Below are 21,601 nucleotides of genomic sequence, written 5' to 3'. Positions count from 1 at the left end.
TAGAACAATGACTCAGAGGAGTGAACTCTTCTGTCCCATATAAATCTGATGAGAGTGTCAAATCCAATCCCCAGTTATGTGACTTCAATGCCAGCGTTACCTAAAAAATTACTGATTTTAATGCAAGAAACAGGTTTGGGCAAGTACAGCTTCTTGGAACTGGATGCTACAGTGGGGAAAGAAATCACAGAAGCAGTAATGAGGAAAGACAGAAGAGAACAAGGAGGAAGGACAGGGAGCCAGCAGTGCCAAGAGACTCCCTTGCTGAACAGAGAATGTCACAATTGGGCAGTAAACCAATACATTAAAACTAATTGCCATATAGCCCCTGCCCATCAGGAAATACCCATGTATGTCAATAAGCTGCTGATTCAGAGATCAGAGGGAGACTATTGCTATGGGGAAATGAGAATCCCAAAGCTATAGCAGGGACTCTGATGTGGCAAGATTGATGTTCCTCCATTGAATGCTTGCACCTTGAGGTGATCAGCACAAACCATTCTGCTAGAGGAGCTCGTTCGCTTGTCTGGAGTCAGATACAGGGCAACCCAACAAGCAGGCAGTGCAGGCACAAGGCCAGCTGGCACTACAGTGCCAACTCAAACCCCAGGTAGTATGACATTGTGACACAAGTGAGCTCCAACTTCTACCAAGGTCAAACATGGACCTGACTACTAACAATCTCTCAGGGCTTCTCATCTTAAACTTCAAGCCAAGAAACCCTAGGCAAGCTAGTATTTCCCTTAGCTTTCACAAGATCATAGACCACTCCGTGAAGATATTTCAGCAGCATGGACACAACATTCTCACTGCTAACACAATTTTCTTTCTCAGAAATGAAGTCTTGTTAGCAACACACTTCTATCTGCTTCTGTAACTCATTTTGAATGCATATTAAAAACATAGGTAAAAATGGGTTACCCAGTTTAAACTCTGGCTCAAATTAACACAATTTTTGGTTTAGAGGGTATTTACTTTATGCAGACAGCTAATCAGATCGAGCATCTTGGCAACATCCCAGATCCAGATGTTCCTCTGGCTATAAAATGGACTTTGGGGTAAGAAACAAACATCTCCACAAACTGCAGATGCAAACAAAAGACAATCCAGCAACTCCAGAAGAATCAAGTTTTCAACATTAGAACACCCATGGCATCTTTATACTAATGCAAGGGATGCTTCTGCTGTTCTCAGAGTTGTGACAGATGACTTAAAGTGTATTGCACACATTCTGCATATAAATAGAGTTTAAGATAACATTAGAGGGAATAATACCGTCTAATATTAGTGCAGCTGTCAACCACATTTTCAAACTAATTGATATTGCATGTTCTGCTCATTGTATCAGTAATATTAAACAGCACTTCCATCTTATTGAACTGAAGCTCCCCTTTAGTAAAAGCCACTTTAGCTGAAGTAAATGGTCTGAGTAATTCCAGCTCTAGGAAAGCGTTCAGATGTTTGTAATTTCCATTGATCACCCTTAAGAGGCTGAAGCTGACCCATGACTCCACACCGCACACACAGTAGACACTTTAAATAAATGCTGACCTGCAGTTAACTCTTCTGCTAGGTGGGTCACAGCTGAATTGCTTATGCAGCTCAGCAGATCAAGTTATTTCACAAAGAATTGAAAGCACAGAGGTGTCACAATTTGATGCTCTCTTTCTACAGCTGGTATAAACTCAATTGGACATCCCCAGGGGAGCCTCCAACTTCCCAAATATCTTGAAGGCTGCAGAAAACTTAAAGTGAACCTTTTCTTGCCGTCAATTTACATAATCTCTTATACTGCCCTGATCTATCTATGCATCGCCTACAGCTCCTCTGTTTGGACGCTCTAGGATTGTCACATTGGCTTCTCTCATGTGATGGTGGGGTGCTGATGTGTCATGCCTTATCAGTAACTCATGCATATTGCAGGGCAGCTTTTATATTTTCCTAGCTTATGTCTGGAAACTTGTAGCCAAATTAGCAACATTTGCCAGAGCTGCCTTGCTTTTTGTACTGTGTTCCTTAGAGACTCCATGAGCTGCCCCGCTGAACATAATCTAAACCCCACAGTTAGGTATTATGTCAGTTGATGCATTTTCTTTTTCTAAATAATTACATGACTGCATACCGGGCTGAGGAATGCTGAGGTTATCACATGCATGTCTTTTTTTGCTTGAGCCGGAGGCCTGTCTTTCTAAGACTTCCCAGGAAAGAAAATTATTATACTGGGCTACGTGTTTGTTAGGCATACACTACTTCCCAGAATCCCAGCGTGGCTGAGGTTGGAAGTGACCTTTGGGAAGCATCTTGCCCAATACCCCTGCTCAAGCAGAGCCACCTAGAGCAGGTTGCTTCTTGGTATTTTGGTACATACTGTGCCGGTACAGGACGCGTGCATGTGCACCACTCACAGTTACCACACAGTTTTTGTTTGAAAGCTCCAGTTCAGTCATCATGGATCCGTTGCCAAAGCAAGCCTGGACACAGGTTCCTTGGCAAAGTACTCACATAAAAATAGTTACTGTATTTGCTTTACAAGAACATGAATATTTTAAATTTTTCCTCAAACTAATTTCGCCACCTGTTACTGTTCTAATAACACTGGTGTAATTACACTGCTTTTGTATTTGTGCACTTATGCCCAAAGTTGTTCTTTTTTTACATTCTTTTTCACACTCCTTGCTGCCCGGTTCCAGCGATCAGCTGCGCGCTGCCGGGACGCCGACCAGCAGCCAGCAGGCCCCATGCTCGCTCCGCCGGAGCCGCTGGAGGAGCCGTGGCTGTTCCCGCTACAGCGACACAGGCTCCGGGACCCCGCACAAAGGGACGGGTGGCCGGGCCTTGCCGAGCGCCGGTAAGTCCCCACGGCCAGCCGACTCCCCCCGGCAGCCAGGGCCCGGGGCCCCGCCACCGCCACGGCGAAAGAACAGTCACGGGCGGAAACGGAGAACGGCAGCGCCTCGCCATTTCTCCCAGGAAAACACCGCCCCGCTCCCTGCCCGGCCCGCCACCCTGCCATTCGCCCTGCCCCCGCGCATGCGGCCTCCCCCGCTGCCGCCGGCGGCGCATGCGCGGCGGGCCTGCCCCAGCCGGGCCGAGCCGGGCCCAGCCGAGCCGGGGCCTCCGCTGCTGCCGCGGCCGCCGGGCGGGCAGTGCCTGAGGGGGCGGGGAGCCATGCCCGGAGCGGCGGCGGCCGCGGAGCCGGCACGAAGCCGCGGTCGCTGAGGCGCGGCGGGAGCATGGCCGAGTCCCTGCGGGAGGAGCCGCCGGGCGGGCCGGAGTCGGAGGCCGAGCTGTCGCAGCGGCTGGCCCGCACCAAGGCCCGCTCGTACGGCAGCACGGCCAGCGTGGCGGCGCCGCTGGCCGAGCGCTACGTGGAGCACCGGCTCAGCGCCGGGGACACGCTGCAGGGCATCGCCCTCAAGTACGGCGTCACGGTAAGGCGAGCGCCGGCGGGACGGCCTGCCGGCCGGGCAGAACTCAGCTCGCGGATGCGGGGCCGGCGGCGGCGCCCGGCTCCCGGGAGGGCGGTGCGCGGTTGTCAGGCCCGGAAAGTAACGGGGCCCAAGGGGGAGCGGCGCGGGAGTGGGAAGCAGCCGGGAGGCCGCAGCGCCGAGCTGTCCCGTAAGCGTTGCCTGCCCGCAGCGGGCTCACGGGCTCGGTTCGGCCCGCGGACACGGTGCGAGTGTTGGTTTCAGCGCCGGAGCTGGTGTCACCTGCCCGCACGCCGCCCGGCCCAGTCCCCAGCAGGGCACCGGGCTTCACCGGCACCGGGCTGAAGCAGGCGGGTGCTGGGCAGGCCAGGCCGCCGTGGGGAAAGGGGGTGCCCTGCCGCCCACCCAGTAAACCTCTGCACCCCTGATAGTTCTCCGCTACCCTCGCTTCAGATTACAAAACACTCCAACGTAACTAAACTTATCCTGAAGAGAGTAATTATTTCGAGGTTTGCACACAGGCTGTGACAAGAACAAATAATTCATTCTAGGACCTTCAGCACTAGGAATCCTTCTGTTGTCATCTACCAGCCTAGAATTGATTTACCACTGATTTGAAAGCATTGCTGCTTTTCTCTTCCTTTTCCTTCTGTGGATAACGTTCACAGTCACAAGCCTTTGAAGTTCAAAGGCATAAGCCAGCCTAAGACACGCAGAGTCCGACCAGGAGTACCAGCAGGCCCTAACCCTGCCATTCCCTGCAGAGCAGCGCTCACCTGCCCTGCCTTCATTCCAGCTTATTTGGAGCCCAGTGGGCTACCAACTGACATGCCTGTGTGCAGTTTCAGTAGTCCCACATGCAAAACTGCTTGGCGCCAAGCAGCTGATGGGCAGTCAGTGTCACTTCCACACCTGCTGGGAAGAGCACCTTCCAGTTGGGCTCTTTCTAGAAGATGTACAGTGCAGTCCCAACTTAATAGGTTCTGTGTGGAATTGGTTTCTTTTCCTTCTCTCGTTCTGAAAGATCTGCCAAAGCCTTCCAGCAACTTCAACAGCATTCAGCCTTTGTTGTGAGAAGGGTTAAAAATCTGTTTCTCTTCCCTTAAAAAAGATTAAGCCACTTTTGACCAAATCTTGTTGGCAACAGAGTTAATGGCATTTTGGATTTACACTGGTCCTCATTAAAACAAAGTTTTGCACGCTACAGGAGCAAAGCAAAGTGGTCTGAGCTGCTCATTTGATTTGTTTGAATCTTTAATTTTGGCAGTATTTCCCATAATAGATAAAAGTCTCAGGTCTAAATGATGTAGCTATATTGTTCTTCATTCAGAAGTGTATTTGCTCACTGCAGTAAGTGAAAAATATAAACATATTCCTAAAATAGTAGTCTTCTAGAAAAGAGGCATTTCTAAACACTTTACAACTCCCTTTCAGCTAAATGAAGCTATGGATCAAACCTGTACAGTCTGAAAAAAAGGTTTAACTTACAAACCGTAAACTTTGTTCATAGTCTGAGTTGAAGCTTTTGCTGTGCTAATGATGCATTTAAAGTATATAAATGCTGGTTTTTTTAAACAAATAATTTATTTAATGTTGCTAGTATTCTGCTTAAGAAACTGGAGCTGCATCGTTATAGGCTTCAGTTGAGAAAGGGACATTTTGTGTCAGTTTAAACTAAGAGCAATGCCAAGTTAGCCAAAGTCAGCCATTGTGTTTCTGCTTTGTTGGGTTTTGGCCCAGAATAAGGAATATATGCAAACATGTTTACTTTTAGCAAAATGAGGAATCTTATGCGTTCACACAATGACAAGGAGGGACTTCCTCTAAAGAGTATTTGCTTCCTGCATCTCCTGTACTTGGCTAGAAGTGAGAGTTGCTGTGATGGGAACATCAGCATTATCTTTGGCTGCCATTACCTTCAGTATTACTGTTTTCCCAAGTTTCCCCCCTTGGGTTTCCTCACTGGGAGTTACTTTGTAGCAGGAGACCTCCAGTCCAGTGCCTGCCTTGGCCTGAGGTAGCATGGGCAGTTTAAGGGGGGATGAAAATACGATGTTGAGGGAGAGAGATCTGTGTCCTTTGTTTGGCCCTCATCCGCTGCCCTTCACCCCTCTCCCCAGATGCTGTCTGTTAATCTTGTATGGCTTGCATTCATTAGACCTTCCTTTGAACACTGTTGAGTAAATTAACACTGGGACTTAATGTTTAGTGCTGTATATATGGTTCAGCTGGAGTTCTGTTTTCCATCATACAAAGGTATCTGTTTAGAAGAGAGAAGGAAGAGGACTATTATCAGTAGAAGCTGGTTTGGTGGATTAGTTCAGCACCAGTTTATGCATTAGTGCAGCTTCACTTAAAGTATTAACAGGAAAGGCTTTAGCACACGCTTTCACTGTTAGAGGTCTGAGCTAACAAATCATTCAAGTTCTCCTAGCACTAAAAAAAACCCTATTAAGTCCTGCACTCCACACACCTATGAATGTATAGTGTCATTAAGTTGTAGGAGGAGTATATACTGCATATATCAAGTAACCTGCTCAAGCCTGAGGTGGTTCTTTTTAGAACTAAACATTTCCCATTTCATTGTTACTCAGTGCAAAGATACACAGCCTCCCAGATGCCACAAGATTGTATTTGAAAGGTATTTTAGGAAGAAATAGCTGGAGGTAGAGTTACAATGAAGTAGGATGGAGAATAGCAGTACAGTGCATTATTTATCAGCTATTGAAGCATCACCTTCCAACTATCCTGTAGCAGAGATCTGTTTTCAGCTTTTGTATTGTATTTTTAGAGAAGAGCTCCAGCTGGCAATTTAAACTTTTTTATATCCATCAAAACAGACAACTTTTAGACATTTTAACAATTGACATTTACACTAGCATCCGATGGCCATTATAGGTTTCGTTAAGTCAAGTGAACCTTCCTTTATGCCTTTCAGATGGTACTCATCTTGGGAGAGAATTTACACCCTATACTGTGTAAGGCTAACTAAAAATAGTTTCCAGGCTTCAGGAGCTGGAAGAGTAGTGAGCTTCTCTTATTTGTAGTAACTTACTGTCTGACACTGGATGTTAGTTACTTAGGTTTTGAAAGGGGTTTTTAAATCTAATAATTTCATCTTTTTAGCCATCTGCATCAACAGGTTAGCATTGTCTTTAAGAGTACCATTTTGTATATTTAATGGGTAGAAATAGCTTACTGCTGAACTTAACTGCACTGTTTTTACTACTCTCCCATACACCTAGCCTTTCTAGAGAGAATCTCCTATTTATTTTTAGGGAGAACGATTTCATCAGGCTTCCAGGACCCAAGTAAATGCACCTGTACATGACACCAGATCTATAATGCCCCTACAGCAGATACTCTCACTACACAGTACAGGTGTAGCTTACATGCAATAGTTTATTCCAGTTCTGCAAGTGGCCACGCAGTCTTGCATCTGCAGAGAGGAAAGACTAACATCTCCACTGCTTTCCCTTGGTTTTAGACAGCTTCCCCTCCTAGCATGTTCAGTGTAAGAAACACACAGGCATGTTAACCCAGTTACCTGTTAACAACGGTCTTTTCTTTTGTAGTTGGGAAGGACTCCAAGTAGTGGCAAAGTTTAGAAGAGTTTAAGAGTGACAAGGATAAGATGGTAGAGCAATTTTTTCATTATCTGACCACTGAACTCAAGATACTTCGGACTTTGAAGTACTGAGTGGCTAGTGCTTCAAGCACTCAGCTTTTTCTGGGCTATTGTACTAGCAGTAAGACTGCTATTATTACAAGACTTAGAGCCTTTATTCTTACTCAGTTTAGCTCCATTTAGTTTAATAAAACTGAATAACACCTCTAATGCAGGCAAGAGGTATTTTCAGTTCTCTTTATACTTGTTTTCAAGCAGGTTTTGCTTAGAGTGCATTTATCACTGCAGTATTGCAGTGATTAGGGATTTCTGCTTATTGCAATCCCCAAGGAACTAGAATGATCGTTTTTCTTTCACTTAAGATTTTCCTAATGAAGTCGTGAGGTTATAACTAAAGCTTGAAGTCACATAATCATGGATACCGATTTCTATGCGTTTTTTAAAAGCTAGCAGTTGAGAAATACAAAGCTAGTTTATTTGTTGTTGACTTGGAAGGGAAATCATGGTAAGAAGTTAAACAACATTCTTAGTAGCAAGGGTAATATAAAGAAAACAGGAGGTTTTCTTTACCTGTAAAGCAATGGAATTTATAATGGATTCTCAGGTTAAATATAGAACAAGTAGTGTGTTATGTATTAGTACACTGAGAAAGAAGATATCTTCTTGCTTCTGTCAGTAGATTGTACTGATGAATAGGTTGTCAGTAGTACTTTGGGTAAAAGTTCCATAAAAAGTAGTAGTACTTTGGGTAAAAGTTGCGTAAAAAGTATTTCCGCCGTTATGTGGTCACCTTACCATGCATTATTACATACATGAGGTTGCTGTTGAACATGCTGTAGGTCCAGTTTACTGGACAAATGCAGCCACTAGTTGATGTATCTGCATTACAAAGTGGTTAAGAGTCCCCCCCCTTCTGTTTACTGCCTGATTTCTCACTCAAAATCAGAACTTCACCTGAAGTCTGAAGTTGTTTCATCAGCTGGGGGAAAGTACTATGGAGGAGGCATATACTGCTCTTCCAAGACTTGGGGTGCTCACTGTTCGTAACTAACATGTGCTAGCTAGAATGCTCAAGGTAACTTTATCATTTATCACCCCTTGTTTGTATTATGCATGCTTTTTACCAGAGTTCACCTGCAGCAGCTGCTAGCAGTTCTGAGTCTTACTCCAAAGCAAATTCAAATCAGCAGCACTTTTGCAATACTTTTTGTTCTTTGGCAAGTTGTTCATGTGAGCCTGTATAGAGATTGGAAGACTGTTCAAGAAGAGCATCTTTAGGTAGCGCGAGACTTTGGAAAGACCAATATTTTGGAGTCAAGTATACATAAAAGGAAGAACCTAGGGTGTTAACAAGGCTAAGACAGAACATACATTCTGAAATCACTCTGAATGCAAAAAAATCCTTTCCTGAAGTCATTGCTGCTGTAAAGAAAGTATAGATTTATTGTAACTAAAAGTTACTGTACTACTTCAGAAAGTTAGTACTTTATACTTTGCCAAAACCTAATAACTTACCTTTTTCCTGTCTTTTTCAGATGGAACAAATAAAGAGGGCAAATAAACTGTTCACTAATGACTGTATATTTCTGAGGAAAACCCTGAGTATTCCTGTTATATCAGAGAAACCATTACTGTTCAATGGACTTAATTCACTGGAGTCTCCTGAGAATGAAACTGTTGACAGCTCCCCTTCTTGTGATGAAGGACTAGTGACAGTTCAGGAAGAAAGTAGTTCTTCTCCCAGTCCTCAAGAGCCTGACAATCAGCCCACTGCACCAGAAGAACTATCTGCCAAAGATTTCCTACAGAGATTGGACTTGCAGATTAAGTTATCCAAACAAGCAGCCAGGAAACTAAAAGATGACAATGTCAGGTAAATGCCGCTTTTAGAATTAAGCATCTTAATCTCATCTTGAAGGGTTTTTAGTCTAAGCTGAACCCACTTTGTGAGCTCCCTCAGACAGCATCTATAGTTTCAATTTGTCAACAGTAAGTGTATGCTATTATCATGCACCAGATACATTCAGAGCACACCATCAGCAGATGCCTTGATACAGCAGTTATAAAGGCTGCCTCACAACACATTGTTTATAGAACAGCAATAATCTGTGAGAGCTAGAAGCCCAACATTCTGCGAGATGTCTTGCTGTGTAAATGGGCGTAGTTTTCAGTAGAGTCCTAAGTCAAAGTCTATGTGGAAACTAATTGCATTTTTCTTCTGTCCCAAATTGCCTCATAATTGTGTAAATATTCTTCATGTTGCCGTTTCAGTTATCTCCTTTCCCTATGCAGTCCCTTTGTGGGTCCACCTATGTAGACTTCTCTATCTTTTCTTCAGTATTCGTTGTGCATCCAGGAGTTCCCACACACTTTTCTCATAAAAAAAGCAGTACCCTTTGACTTCTCAGCCACAGTGACGATCCCCTCACATGTGTGTGCACCCTGTAGAGAGTACAGAAAGACTTAGAGCAAGAATGGACTTGAGTAGCATTTGTTTTCCTGTGTCCTTGGGAGAAGCTTCCTCATCTTGTTCACAAGCAGTCTCTTAGGCTGACTGTTTGGCCTGTTCATTCTCTGCAGAAATTGCCTTGGTGGGTGATGCCAAGGTGGCCTTTCTCATGACAGTAAAAGGTGCGACTGCAGGGGACTGGCATTGTTCCTCTTGGCAGAGAGCTGGAGGGAGGTTATGCCTGCAGATATGTACTTTGCTTTTGCAAATCTGTTTAATGCAAAACTTCTTCCATTGTCCTGGTTCATTTCACATATTCTTGATTTTGAGTGCAAGCAACATACTTTTCATGTTAAGAAGAAAGTAACCTTTCAGGACCAAAGCATTTATTAAGCATCATTTCTGTAAGAAGTTAGGGATTATTTCAGCAACTTAAAAACTTTGTTCAATAGACAAAAATTGGAGAGGGAGTGTATTGCATTTAGCAATTGGACAAGCCTCGTTTGGAGAAATATCCCCTAAGACATCTTAATTCATTACCTATTGCACTCCATATTCAACTCTCTGTTGCCAAGGTTTAGAGTTACAGTCTCAGGAAGGCTGGAATGGTTTCACATCTTGTTAACACACTTGTCAGTTACTTTCTTTTGAATTGACTGCATGAAAGAGGAAAAATAGCTGTTGGAATTCAGACTCCTCTCTATTCAAACTCAATTCACGTGTGTTGTTACATTTACAACAGTGTAGAGGATCTATTTAAATGGGCCGCTGTGACTCTCAGATCATTAAACATACCTATCTAACAGATTAGATTAGTTGTTGACCCAGCAGTTAAGCTGGGTGGCAGGAAACCCCAGTCCCTGCCAGAGGAAGGCAATTATTTTAACATCCCTTCAACAAAATAACATGCTAATTTACAAAAGGAAATTCACATGGACCTTGCTGCACCATGACCAGAGCCAATACAGCAAGAGTGACACCACACAAGTAGTAAACTGCTACTACCAATATCCATTTCCTATATTAAGTTACAACTTGGGAAACTAGGGCCTGCTACCAGATTTCCTTCCAAAGAATAATGGATAGAGGAAGATAAGTTCCTTTACCACATCCTGTTTGGATTTAGCAGGTAATTTTGTTAATTATGCATAGAGCACAGATTTTTATTTGTCATGATGCTACAGGAGGCATGAAGTACAGAGCTGCAGGCTGTCTGCTGAGCAGGGTGTTACCTAAAGCTTCTCAAGTGAAAAAGCTTCCTGTATGTCTGATGAAGTCCTCATCACATCACCTTCCACCCCATCACCTCTGGCTTTCAGTCATGGCTCCCAAAAGCCATCCTTGCCTGATCTTTTCCAGCTGTGTTCACCTCTTTACAGCGGGCAGGAAGTGCCAAAGAACCAGTGAACGCTTACTCCATGCAGAGCAGAAGTAGAGAGAGGCAGCTGCCGAAAGCCCTGGGGATAACTTCTCAGCTGTGTACCATCAATGGCATTTCTGGGCCCAGACAGGAAGGTGGCTACATGCCTTCCTTGGCTCCAGCAGCTCCCCAGGAGGCACCTATTCTCCCTCCTGCCTGTACCTTGTCCCATGCTTGGAGCAGGCAGCTGTGAAAATTGGACAGCCATCATGATAGTAAACCAGCTTCACAAGTATGCAAATTCTCAGTTCTTAGCAAAAGCCATTTAGGAAATTGAGTGCTGTTTCCAGCTACTCTGGCCTTCTGTATTCAGATTGCCTTCTCAAGGCCTGTTTAGAACGTGATATGCACCAGCACTGCGGTAAGAGAGTAAGAAAGAGCACCAGGAGTTAGATCTGCCACCACCAAAAGGAACATTGGAACTAAAAGAACTGCAGGCAGAAGCAGATCTGTCAGTTCCAAAACCTGAAGAGTCATAGCTTCACCATACTTGTGAGCTTGATTTGACAGATGGAGAGAATCACGACATCTCTTAAATTGCTCTTTACTTTGGTGTCCCTTAAAGTTGGCAAGAACACATGCACATACATGCACTGATTCTGATCAAACTGTACAGGCATTTTCATAGTCAGAAACAGGCTTGTGCTACAAAGACAGCTTATGGTGAATTACATTGTTTAATCGTAACTCTTGAGGTCGCCCTTTTAAGTGCTCTCAAAAGGAATGAAGTATATTAATCTCTAAAGTCAGCTTCTTCCCAGCTAAAGCCTCTTGCTTTTAGGTAGAAAAATTATACACGAAAAAGGACACATAGGTGCACTTTTAGACCAGCTATTGAAGTTTAATACCCGTGCAATTAGATGAGCATTAAAGATTCTGTGATGTGATCTACTCACTTTGTACCACTCTTAGAGTTTAAGCGTATGGCTAGATCTGCCTGTAATACTACTTTTACTAGAGAGTTTCATTGAGCAAGAGATCACTGGTTAATGAATCCCCCATTCAGCTACATTTACCCAAGATGTAGCTCAAGGCATTAAGACCTGTTTGTTCTGAGCAATATTTTTAGTAGACCAAAAGAAATGCAAAAGGATAACATGGTGGTTTGTAGCATATGTTACCAACACATAGATTTGCATATTAGGGAAGAATGCCCATTATTAGTTTATACACACATGCAAGAAAAGCAACTTGTAATAGTTTAAGAAAATAAGGTAGTGCTTCATATTGCCCAGAATGCTGTTATGCATGTTTCAGGATGCTGAAACTGAAATTATGTTCAGTGATGCTTTTTCTGTCAGCTAGTTGAACACCAGAGGTCTAATGCAAGCTCTTTACAGAGTCCTTAAGATTTTAGGGTGGTACTGTGGTAGACTGGAATGCTAAGGCCGTATACTGAGCTTCTGGGACAGGTCATATCTTTCTGCATTTGCCTTGTGGTGTCTCATCTTGAAAACCTTGTAATTGAATAGAGCCACTCTAATCACTATTGGTTGTATGAGCCAGTATAACTGGTGTGCAGCACAGGAGCAGAACCATATATTGTCATCTGCTCAGTTGCCTCGACCTGAACCTATGAAAAGGCAGGGTGTTGAACCATTTGAAACTGATAACTAATTGAGTTAATTTGCCCAATAATTTTTCACCATCATTGGCTATCAGCTAAGAAAACAGATACCTCAATAAAGGAGGCTGCCTGTGGAGGAGAATCTTTTTGGGCTTCCAAAAGTGATTAACTCACAAACTCAGATTGCTGCCTTGTTTAATAGTGGATTCTAGAAGCATCCAAGCATTGGATTAGAGTTTACATGTTCACACTTAGGTGCACTTGGTCTTACAGAGGTGGTTATTAGCATTTTTATTGTAGCCTGATGCATAGAATAGCTTGCAGTAGATGTCTTCCAGCTCCTGTAACCTACTGGGCAAAGCTGCAACAGCAAACAGGAAGAGACAGCACTACAAAGCATTGTAATGCTGTGCTGTTCCTTTCCCTTTGCCTGAAGGAGAATGTTGTAGTGACTTACCACTTTGCTATTTTAAGCATCTTAAAAGTGAAGAAAATCGTTTGGTCATTAAACATGCACAAACTGCCATGTTTGCGCTTGTGGGCCATGGGCTGGAGCTACTACTATGTAATTTCATTTCACATAAAGCTTGGCTTGTTTGTAGGCCATTGGAACAGACTTGTACTTGCTATGTACGCTTCTGAAGTTCTACAATAGTAATATTACCTGGCCATTACGTTGGCTGGGAGTACTGTGTTGTAGACCTCATCATGTAGCCTAGTCCTGCAGCCTGGGCCAGAAGGTTAGAAGCTGTTCTTGCCAACCCTTACTGCCAGTTACAGCATGCCCGAGCCTTGGTCAGAAATTTATTTTGAGCATTATAAGCAGTCACTGCTTTGCTTAGGTTCAAGCAGAACGACTACTGCCTGGTTCTCATGTCCTGGCCGTGTACACAAACCCTGCAAAGCTAGCTGGAACCCAAGGGCCAGTCTTGTGCCCTCTACAAGACAGCTTGTCAAGTCAGACCCCATAGCCCAGGTGTGTATTTCACGTGGGAAGCGAAGACAAAACAGCCTCGACTGGCCGTTTTGTTATTTTGATGTCTGAAGACCTGCTAACATCACTATTTCAACCCTTCAGTTCTCTGTATTCATCCCTACTCTCCACCATAATCAACTGCAGCTAATTTTGGTCCAGTGTTTGGCTGTTGCTGTGTCATGATGGATGTTATTCCTATATTAAGGCTTTCAGGAAGAACAACAGAAAGGCCAATTCTGGCAGCCTCTGATTAGAGGGAAGGTCTTTCAGCTGTAACCCTGCCACATTTTACTCTCCTAAAAGGGGAAATAACAAAACTAAGTAGTACAATGTAATTTTCAGCGTACAGCATAGAAAGTGAGTTTCACCCTTACTGGGCAGCCTAGGGGCTGAAATAACAGTTACCCTACATCCTCACAAACTAGCAGGAGATTGCATTTTGCAGCTATGTTCTGAGCATGTGGGTAGAAACCCATTGCCCCAGAAGAGCTTCAGAATACACTTCTGGAAATAATTAGCTTCAGCCAAGTAGTTGTGGTTGAATTTTACAGTCCTGCAGTCCAATCTTACAAGCTTGGTATGTTGATAGGTTTCACTTCTGAAAAACGTTTTAAATTGTATTGTCTTGAGACAATTTATAGATCAAAAGTGCTTTGGTGTTTATTCAGCTAAAAAGGAATTGCTTGCTTCCTTACTTTACTGTCATGCTAAGGTATTATGAACAGCATCTGCAAATTGTAGTATTCCATGGCAGTTTTGAATGCAGAATTGATGATACAAGATACTACTTAAATATACACAGATCATCGGTATCTTAAAGAGTCGTGCTTGATACTGGGTCTGTAGTGTCACTAAAAAATCTGTTCTCACTACTACTGTAACCACACATCCTGCAGTAATTACCACGTTCATCCAAAAGCTTTTTCTTTGGGTTTGTTTTTTTTTTTGAGGTTTCATTTTTTGACAAGACTGTTTCAAGGCAAAAGAAATACCAAGTCTTTGGCTTAAGATGATAATTTTGCTGGACTACCCAACAGGGAAGGGCTGGGAAGATGAGTGCAAGTTACTCAGCAGCTTGATTAGTTTGTAGGGTTCCTTCCTCTGATTCTGTTCAGGGGAGGATAAATGAAATTTAAATTGTAGAAAAATGATCATCTTTAGTAGTTCACAGGGAAATGTCTGCATCATTACAGTCTGGAATATACAGGTTTTGCTTTATACCATTACTGGACTGTTTGAATAACCTTACCTTTGTATGGAGGCATGTACAGTATTAAAAGTAACTGGAAATTCTTTGAAGCTCACGGAGTAGCAACTGCTAAGTCTTTCTGTTCTCACCAAAACACTAAAATTGGCAGCAGCTTTAAGAATAGGCTCTCAAGAACATAATTTTGAAGTACAATAGTAGAAAACAATGCGGGATGCCACACTGCAATAGGTTTACATAACCACCTTTTTCTAAAGGCTATATTGTCAAGTAAACAGTAGACAGATACTTTCCCTCAGATTTTCTGAATAGCAACACTACTTTGGTTTATCCAGTCATTACATTAACAGTAGCACTTGGGAGCAACTGTTTTCTCCTAAGAAAATCTAAGAGGTCAGTCTCGATATTGATTGATACATAGGAAATAACATGTCGAGGAGCCCACTCAAGGAATATCCTTGCAGCATCAAGACACAGATCCAGCTAGAACTATGATGGACTGCTCCTGTTCTTGCTTCATTTGGTCCATCTGTATCCCCTGCCAATCAAAAGGCTGAAAGAAACCTAAAAGTAAGCTTGCTTTTTAAAAAAAAAGAAATTGAAAGCAACAGTACTGGAACTCCAGCATGCCCTCCACTTGTTTATCCTTTACGATATTTCTTACTGATTTGGCACTTAAGTGTCAAGAATAATTCATTAAACTCTAGATAACGTTCTAATGTTGTTGAACTTACACAGCTTTGTTTTCAGCATTCTGTTCTTGAAACAACATAATTGAGAACTCCAGAGATCATACTGAACAGTAGTATACTGCAAGTAATATTCCTGTTAGGCAATGCCAGTCTTAACCGGTTTTCATAATGGATCAAAATAGATATCTTCGTTTGCATTACAGTTTTGCTGTTGAGACATGATATGCTCCTGATCTGATGATTATGATCATTTTCTTTCTAGAGAGGAGGAGGATGAGGAAGGTCCCTATGCAACTTCTTCATATCACCAGTAGAAGACAAATGTGATGGCCTGGAAACTTTCCATGAAATCAGTTCTTAAAGAACTAAACGGTCAATAGTTCAAAACCCAAGTCTTTTGGACTCATCGTCTTGATATACTTAAAACAAGTCATGAATGGGTAATTGCACTGAAATTACGACCTCTTCTGCCTTCCATAGGTTAATGTCCTTTATGCTATATCAACAAAGGGTTTAAGCCTTCCAAAACTAGCAATGGCCTTTATACCCCTTCTGTGCAAACTGTAGCATGGTAGCAATGATGTATCCTTGAGGTCACCTTTATGCAGGATGTTGATCTTTAGTAAAGATTTTGTAAATACTTGTTAAAGTGAAATTTGTTTTAAGTATTTAAAAATATTAAAGTTTGCTTGTAAATGACAAACTACGAAAATAATAGGAATTTAATTATTCTGCAAACACATGCAAGTTTGCTGTGGAAGTTTTGTCTACTTCAGGGCTGCAGAACTTGCCTTGGAACTCTGTGTGTGTGTCTGTGTGTGGTTATGGTGTATTCCTAGAAAGGGGAATTCAGCTTGTTTTGATTAGTTAAAGCCTTTATGGTTAAACAACTGTTTGCATATTGGATTTCTGCTAATAAAAGGGAAGAGTTACAGCAAGAGATTTTTCTTTGTGAGATATGACATTGAAATATCAGATGTGTGTTCTTGTGTGCAGTTATATTTTGTGTGGTTTTAATTTAATAAATACAAAAATACCAATGTGTCTGTTCATAGTGAAGTCAGCTTGGTTCTAGTCTGGTTTCTGTGAAGAATGGTTTGTATAGTTACATGAGCTATTAGATGCTAATTTCAGGGCAAGTTATGTCCTTCACCCTATAGCTCACCCTCCTGAATGGGACCTGTAAGATCTAGTTGTGCAGTCAAGAAAACTGCATTAAGGTCAATAAGAGCCATACAGGTAAGCCTTCGCTGCTCTGAGAAGAAATGCTGGTATTCAAGTCTGCAGTGGACCTCATCTGAAGCTCAGGAAGGCAGAGTGCAGATGGCATTCACCCTTTGCCCTGGCGTTAATCTGTTAGCAACTTCTTGTTACGCATCCTGCAAATTTTCCTCAAGTACTGAATAGGCTTCACAAAACTCTTTTCAGTAAAGAACTGCTAGATCCCCACTGTGATAAATGCTGATTCCTATCTTTCAGCTCATTTATACAGCTTATTGCTTCCTCCAAGCAAAGACTTTCTGCAGTATGTTAAGATGAAAGCTGTATGGAAAGTTACTAAAAACTAGAAGTAAAAATTCTAAGCTAGGCAAGAATGGGTATTTCCCTAGAGCTTGCAGGAGCTCACACCCAGCAGGCTTATTCAAATCATCTCTACCTCTGGTCCTAAAAAGGAGGTCTGTGGTGGCGCACAAATTAACAAGAACAGGGAAAGCTTAGAGCATGTAAAAGGAAGTCAGAGTGCAGATGGCATTCACCCTTTGCTTTTTCTTGAAGAAACTGGTGAATTAGTTTTAGCTCTTGTGTCTTTCTTAAACTGGGTTTTGTATCTATTCCTTACAAAACAGTAATTTCTATTGTCAGTTAATTTCAGTAAGACATTACCAGAGCGAGAATAAAGTACTTTTCCAAAGGCAACCCAGCTTCAAGCCCAGTTATATTTTATAATTCTACAGAAAACTTTAATCCTTTTCTACCAAAGACCTGCTACTGTACCAGCCTCACCTACCCAGCACGCCCAGGACCGGGGCTGCCTTGCTGAGTGGGCCAGAAGCACAGCTTTCCTCACATGGCGGGCATGGGGCTGACCGAGCCCCTGGCACCTCGTTCCATCCTTCCTGAGGGCACTGACGTGCTCGTGGGCTGGTGGGCCTTCAGGACAAGTGATGGAAGATCAGTCACACCACTTACACCCGTTTTTCCTGACGTGAGAAAGCCATACAGAAGCGCAGGTGGAGAAGCAGCTATGCCGGCCTGAACATGGCAGAGACGAAGGCAGACCCGTGACTGCACAGCCCTCTCCTCAGGCGGCGGCAGCCACACCAGCACCTCTCAGGCCTGCAGCACCCCAGTCAGCCCATGGCACCTCTCCTTGCCGGAGCCCCCAGCCCCAGCACCTAGCATGGCACCTGTTGCAAAACCACGACCGTAACCCAGCAGACACCCCTAACCTGTTCGTTCTGCACAGGCATCTTCCCAGAGGGAGGGTGTCAGGGCTGCCATTCACCACACAGAGGCTGCCTGCAAGAGGCCTTACCTTGCCCACCGCAGGTCTCCGCTCCTCGCCCGCTGCGCAGACACATCATGGCGCCCCAGGGGCTCGGTGCCAGGCCAGAGCAGGCCGAGGCTTCGCTTCCACTCCATCTCCTTCAGCTCTTCCAGGCCTGTTCCGCACAGCCCGCGGCAGCCTCCACCCAGCCTGGGGCAGGGAAGGTGCCCTTCATGGTGCAGGGCCTCCCAGCCGGCCCTGACAAGCCCTCGGGGGACAGCTGGGCCCTGATGTGCCCTGAGGGGGCAGCTGGGCCCTGACAAGCCCTCGGGGGGGCAGCTGGGCCCTGATGTGCCCTGAGGGGACAGCTGGGCCCTGACAAGCCCTCGGGGGGCAGCTGGGCCCTGACAAGCCCTCGGGGGACAGCTGGGCCCTGATGTGCCCTGAGGGGGCAGCTGGGCCCTGACAAGCCCTCGGGGGGGGGGGGGGGGGGCAGCTGGGCCCTGATGTGCCCTGAGGGGACAGCTGGGCCCTGACAAGCCCTCGGGGGGCAGCTGGGCCCTGACAAGCCCTCGGGGGACAGCTGGGCCCTGATGTGCCCTGAGGGGGCAGCTGGGCCCTGACAAGCCCTCGGGGGGGGGGGGGGTAGCTGGGCCCTGACAAGTCCTGAGGGGACAGCTGGGCCCTGGTGAGACCTCAGGGGTGGGCCCCAGGGGGCAGCTGGGCCCTGCTGAGCCCCCCTGAGGGGCAGCAGCAGGCACCCCTGCCTTTTGCCTCAGCTCTCATTACATGGGCTTCCCTTTGCCCTGGCAGCCCAGTTCCAACGCAGGCGAAAATTTAAATTTCACTGTGTTTGTTTAATGCCCATTCCTGGTTTTCAGGTAGGTAGATGTGGTGTTTCATAATCCTTATGGCAAATCCAGGGACTGAATACCCTTTTTTTTTTTAAGGTATGGGTAAAATACTTTGAGAAATTGCTTTACTATGGCTCTGGAAGTTTCTCAGCCTCCTTCGCTGGCCAGCGGTGCCGCCCTGCCCCATGGCACAGGGTGTTGGGTCACACGTGCCCCCCAGCCAGGCACCCCATGGCCCCGCATCTGCAAAGCCCAGGGGGGGCTGGGCAGGTGGGAGGAAACGGTGCCTGGAAATACTCTGTGATATATTCGGAGTAATTCAAGATGGAGTTCTCCTACCCTGTAAAAAAGGAATCTTAGGACTCTAAAATAACTAATGTTTTAGTATCTTAATCCCTGTTGTCATATTATTACTCAATAAAATGACATTTTTTTCCTGTATGTTTTATATCTTTTTATACATTATCCTGGATGTTTTGCTTCCCTGCCTTTATTCTTCCTACATTGTAACTTCATTGTTTATATATTTCTACCAATCCTACAAGGTGTGGTTTAAGGCTGGACTAGGGCAATTTCAGGCAGAAGTGAAACACACAGTGCAGGTAAAATTCCATGTTTTGCAGCTATTTGGTAGTGGGCAACCTGCATGTTTGTAGTTTTGTCTTTACGTATGTCTTCAGTCAAAGCCTGAAAAGTCAAAACCTGGGCAGGCTTTGACTAGGACCTTTTAAAATTAAATATGTGGGATAAACTGATAAATAGTTTTCATTTGGGACTCAGTTGTAATGTGTCTGGAGGCTACTAAACCCCTGTAAATCCAGCTAACTCAGCCTTCAGGTGCTGTAGTTGCATCTAACATTCTCAGAGGGACATGTCGATGAACTCTTAAATGCTCTGTGGTTCAGGATGTCCTCAAAAAAGCTGGGTAGTGCATAGAGAAGATGCATTCTCTTTAACACACAAAAGCAGCCTTGTATTACTTGTGGTTTAACTCCAGCCAGCAACTCAGCCGCTTGCTCACTCCCTGCCAGTGGGATGGGGAAGAGAATCAGAAGAGTAAAAGTGAGAAAACTTGTGGGTTGAGGTAAAGGCAGTTTAATAGGTAAAGCAAAAGCTGCACATGCAAGCAAAGCAAAACAAGGAATTCATTCAACGCTTCCCAGCGGCAGGCGGGTGTTCAGCCATCCCCAGGACAGCAGGGCTCCTCATGCATAACAGTTACTTTGGAAGACAAATGCCATCACTCCAAACGTCCCCCCCTTCCTTCTCCTTCCCCCAGCTTTATGTGCTGAGCATGATGTTCCATGGCCTGGAACACCCCTTGGCTCAGCTGGGGTCAGCTGTCCCCGCTGTGTCCCCTCCCAGCTTCTTGTGCCCCCCAGGCTGCTCGCTGGTGGGGCTGTGAGAGGCAGAAAGGCCTTGGCTCTGTGTCGGCACTGCTCAGCAGGAACTGCAACATCCCTCTGTTATCAACGCTGTTCCTAGCACAAATCCAGAAAATAGCCCCGTACCAGCTACTATGAAGAAAATTAACTCTGTCCCAGCCAAAACCAGCACACTGTTGTAGCTTGTGGTAAAGTGTTTAATAAAGTACAGTATCAGAATAGTCTAATAGAAAAGCTCAAAAGGTGAATACCAGATACATTGTACTTGTTACATTTTCAGTGATAATTTAGGGACTGAGGATTTCTGAAGGATCCAGCAGAGGTACAAACAACACAGAAACTGGGTTTTTTTCAATTTAGAACCAGAGATGTGCAGGTCTTGAATATACCTTTCTCACCAGGAAAAGGAAAACACTGACAGAATATGATTTACTAACTGTGTACTTAACACACTAGCAGCAGATGTCCACTGCTAATGTGCTCCAAGTGTTCCCTTCAAAATAAGGACTGATCTGTAGTGCAGGCTGGAACTTGCGTCACTCGGTTTGATTTTATTTAGTCTAAGTCATAGCCTTTTAGAAATGCAGGGTGATTCATCAGGCTGGCTGTGTTTTTACTGTCTAGTTCTGAAAGGTGTGATATACTGATAGATGTTCATTTGGTGTACCAGCAATGAAACCAGTATTTGAGGCATTCAAACAACGAATTTAATGGGCTTGGGCGGGATGGGAAGTGAATCTGGTTTAAAGAACCGTAGCTGAGATTGCTCATGCTTGCTCTGTTCTCAGCTAGTCATCAGGTTGGTTGAATTTGTCTGTGTATGTACCCCAAGTGATGCACAGCAGCAGGGTAAGTACAGAACAGGTCCAAGAACGTGCATACTCTGACCTATAATCAGGTCATACCCATTGTTTGGACTTTTCCCCCCCGAAATTATGTAATCTATGCTTTGTTGAGGTCATAAGATTTGCAAAACAGAGGTTAAAAAATACTGCACCAGCCTTTCTGTGGACACATACTGTTCATAATCACAGGTTGCTAGATGATGACATCTTTCCATTAGTACCAGACTCCTGAGAGGCCAAAGTAAGAACCTAACTTCCAATGAAAATTACAAATACTATTATACTACTTATTATATTGACAGGAGAAGAAAGTTTTTGGTTTTGTTTTTTTTTTAAGTAGCCATTGGGGAAGAAAAGTTTGTCCTTTTTGTTTTTTTAAGTGCAGATCCTAGATCACTACCACTTCCCCAGCTGTAAAGGTCTATGGTTAGCTACCTTTCTACCAATTTCTTTCATAAATCGAAATTTGGGAAGCAGTCCACTTTTCCAGTGTGATAGTCACATAAGAAAGTAAGTCACAAGCTGTTGTAGGAAACAAACTGATCTATAGGGACAAGAAGAAATCGCGATCTTTGGGAACACTGACAAATACTAATTAAAAAAATTAGAGGGTTTAGATGAGAACAAATACACTGATTCAAAATAACAGAAATTCTGGTTTC

At 44.2% G+C, this 21,601-nt stretch overlaps 1 protein-coding gene across 2 annotated transcripts; it reads left to right on the top strand.

Annotated features, from left to right (window-relative positions):
* The first annotated feature begins 3,049 nt into the window (after positions 1-3,049).
* On the top strand, positions 3,050-17,284 carry LYSMD2 (LysM domain containing 2). 2 transcript variants are annotated; one of them, XM_055716628.1, is made up of 3 exons: positions 3,050-3,431; positions 8,592-8,929; positions 15,630-17,284. In XM_055716628.1, the coding sequence occupies exons 1-3, from the start codon at positions 3,234-3,236 to the stop codon at positions 15,679-15,681; spliced, it is 588 nt and encodes a 195-aa protein (XP_055572603.1). In that variant the 5' UTR covers positions 3,050-3,233; the 3' UTR covers positions 15,682-17,284. The 2 variants fall into 2 exon arrangements, with proteins under 2 accessions (XP_055572603.1, XP_055572604.1); XM_055716629.1 differs by lacking the exon at positions 8,592-8,929 and having other exon boundaries at positions 3,082-3,431.
* The last annotated feature ends 4,317 nt before the right edge of the window (positions 17,285-21,601 follow it).

This window comes from Falco cherrug, chromosome 7 (assembly GCF_023634085.1).
Source record: "Falco cherrug isolate bFalChe1 chromosome 7, bFalChe1.pri, whole genome shotgun sequence".
Lineage (NCBI taxonomy): Eukaryota > Metazoa > Chordata > Aves > Falconiformes > Falconidae > Falco > Falco cherrug.
This window is presented reverse-complemented; position numbering and strand designations above follow the sequence as displayed.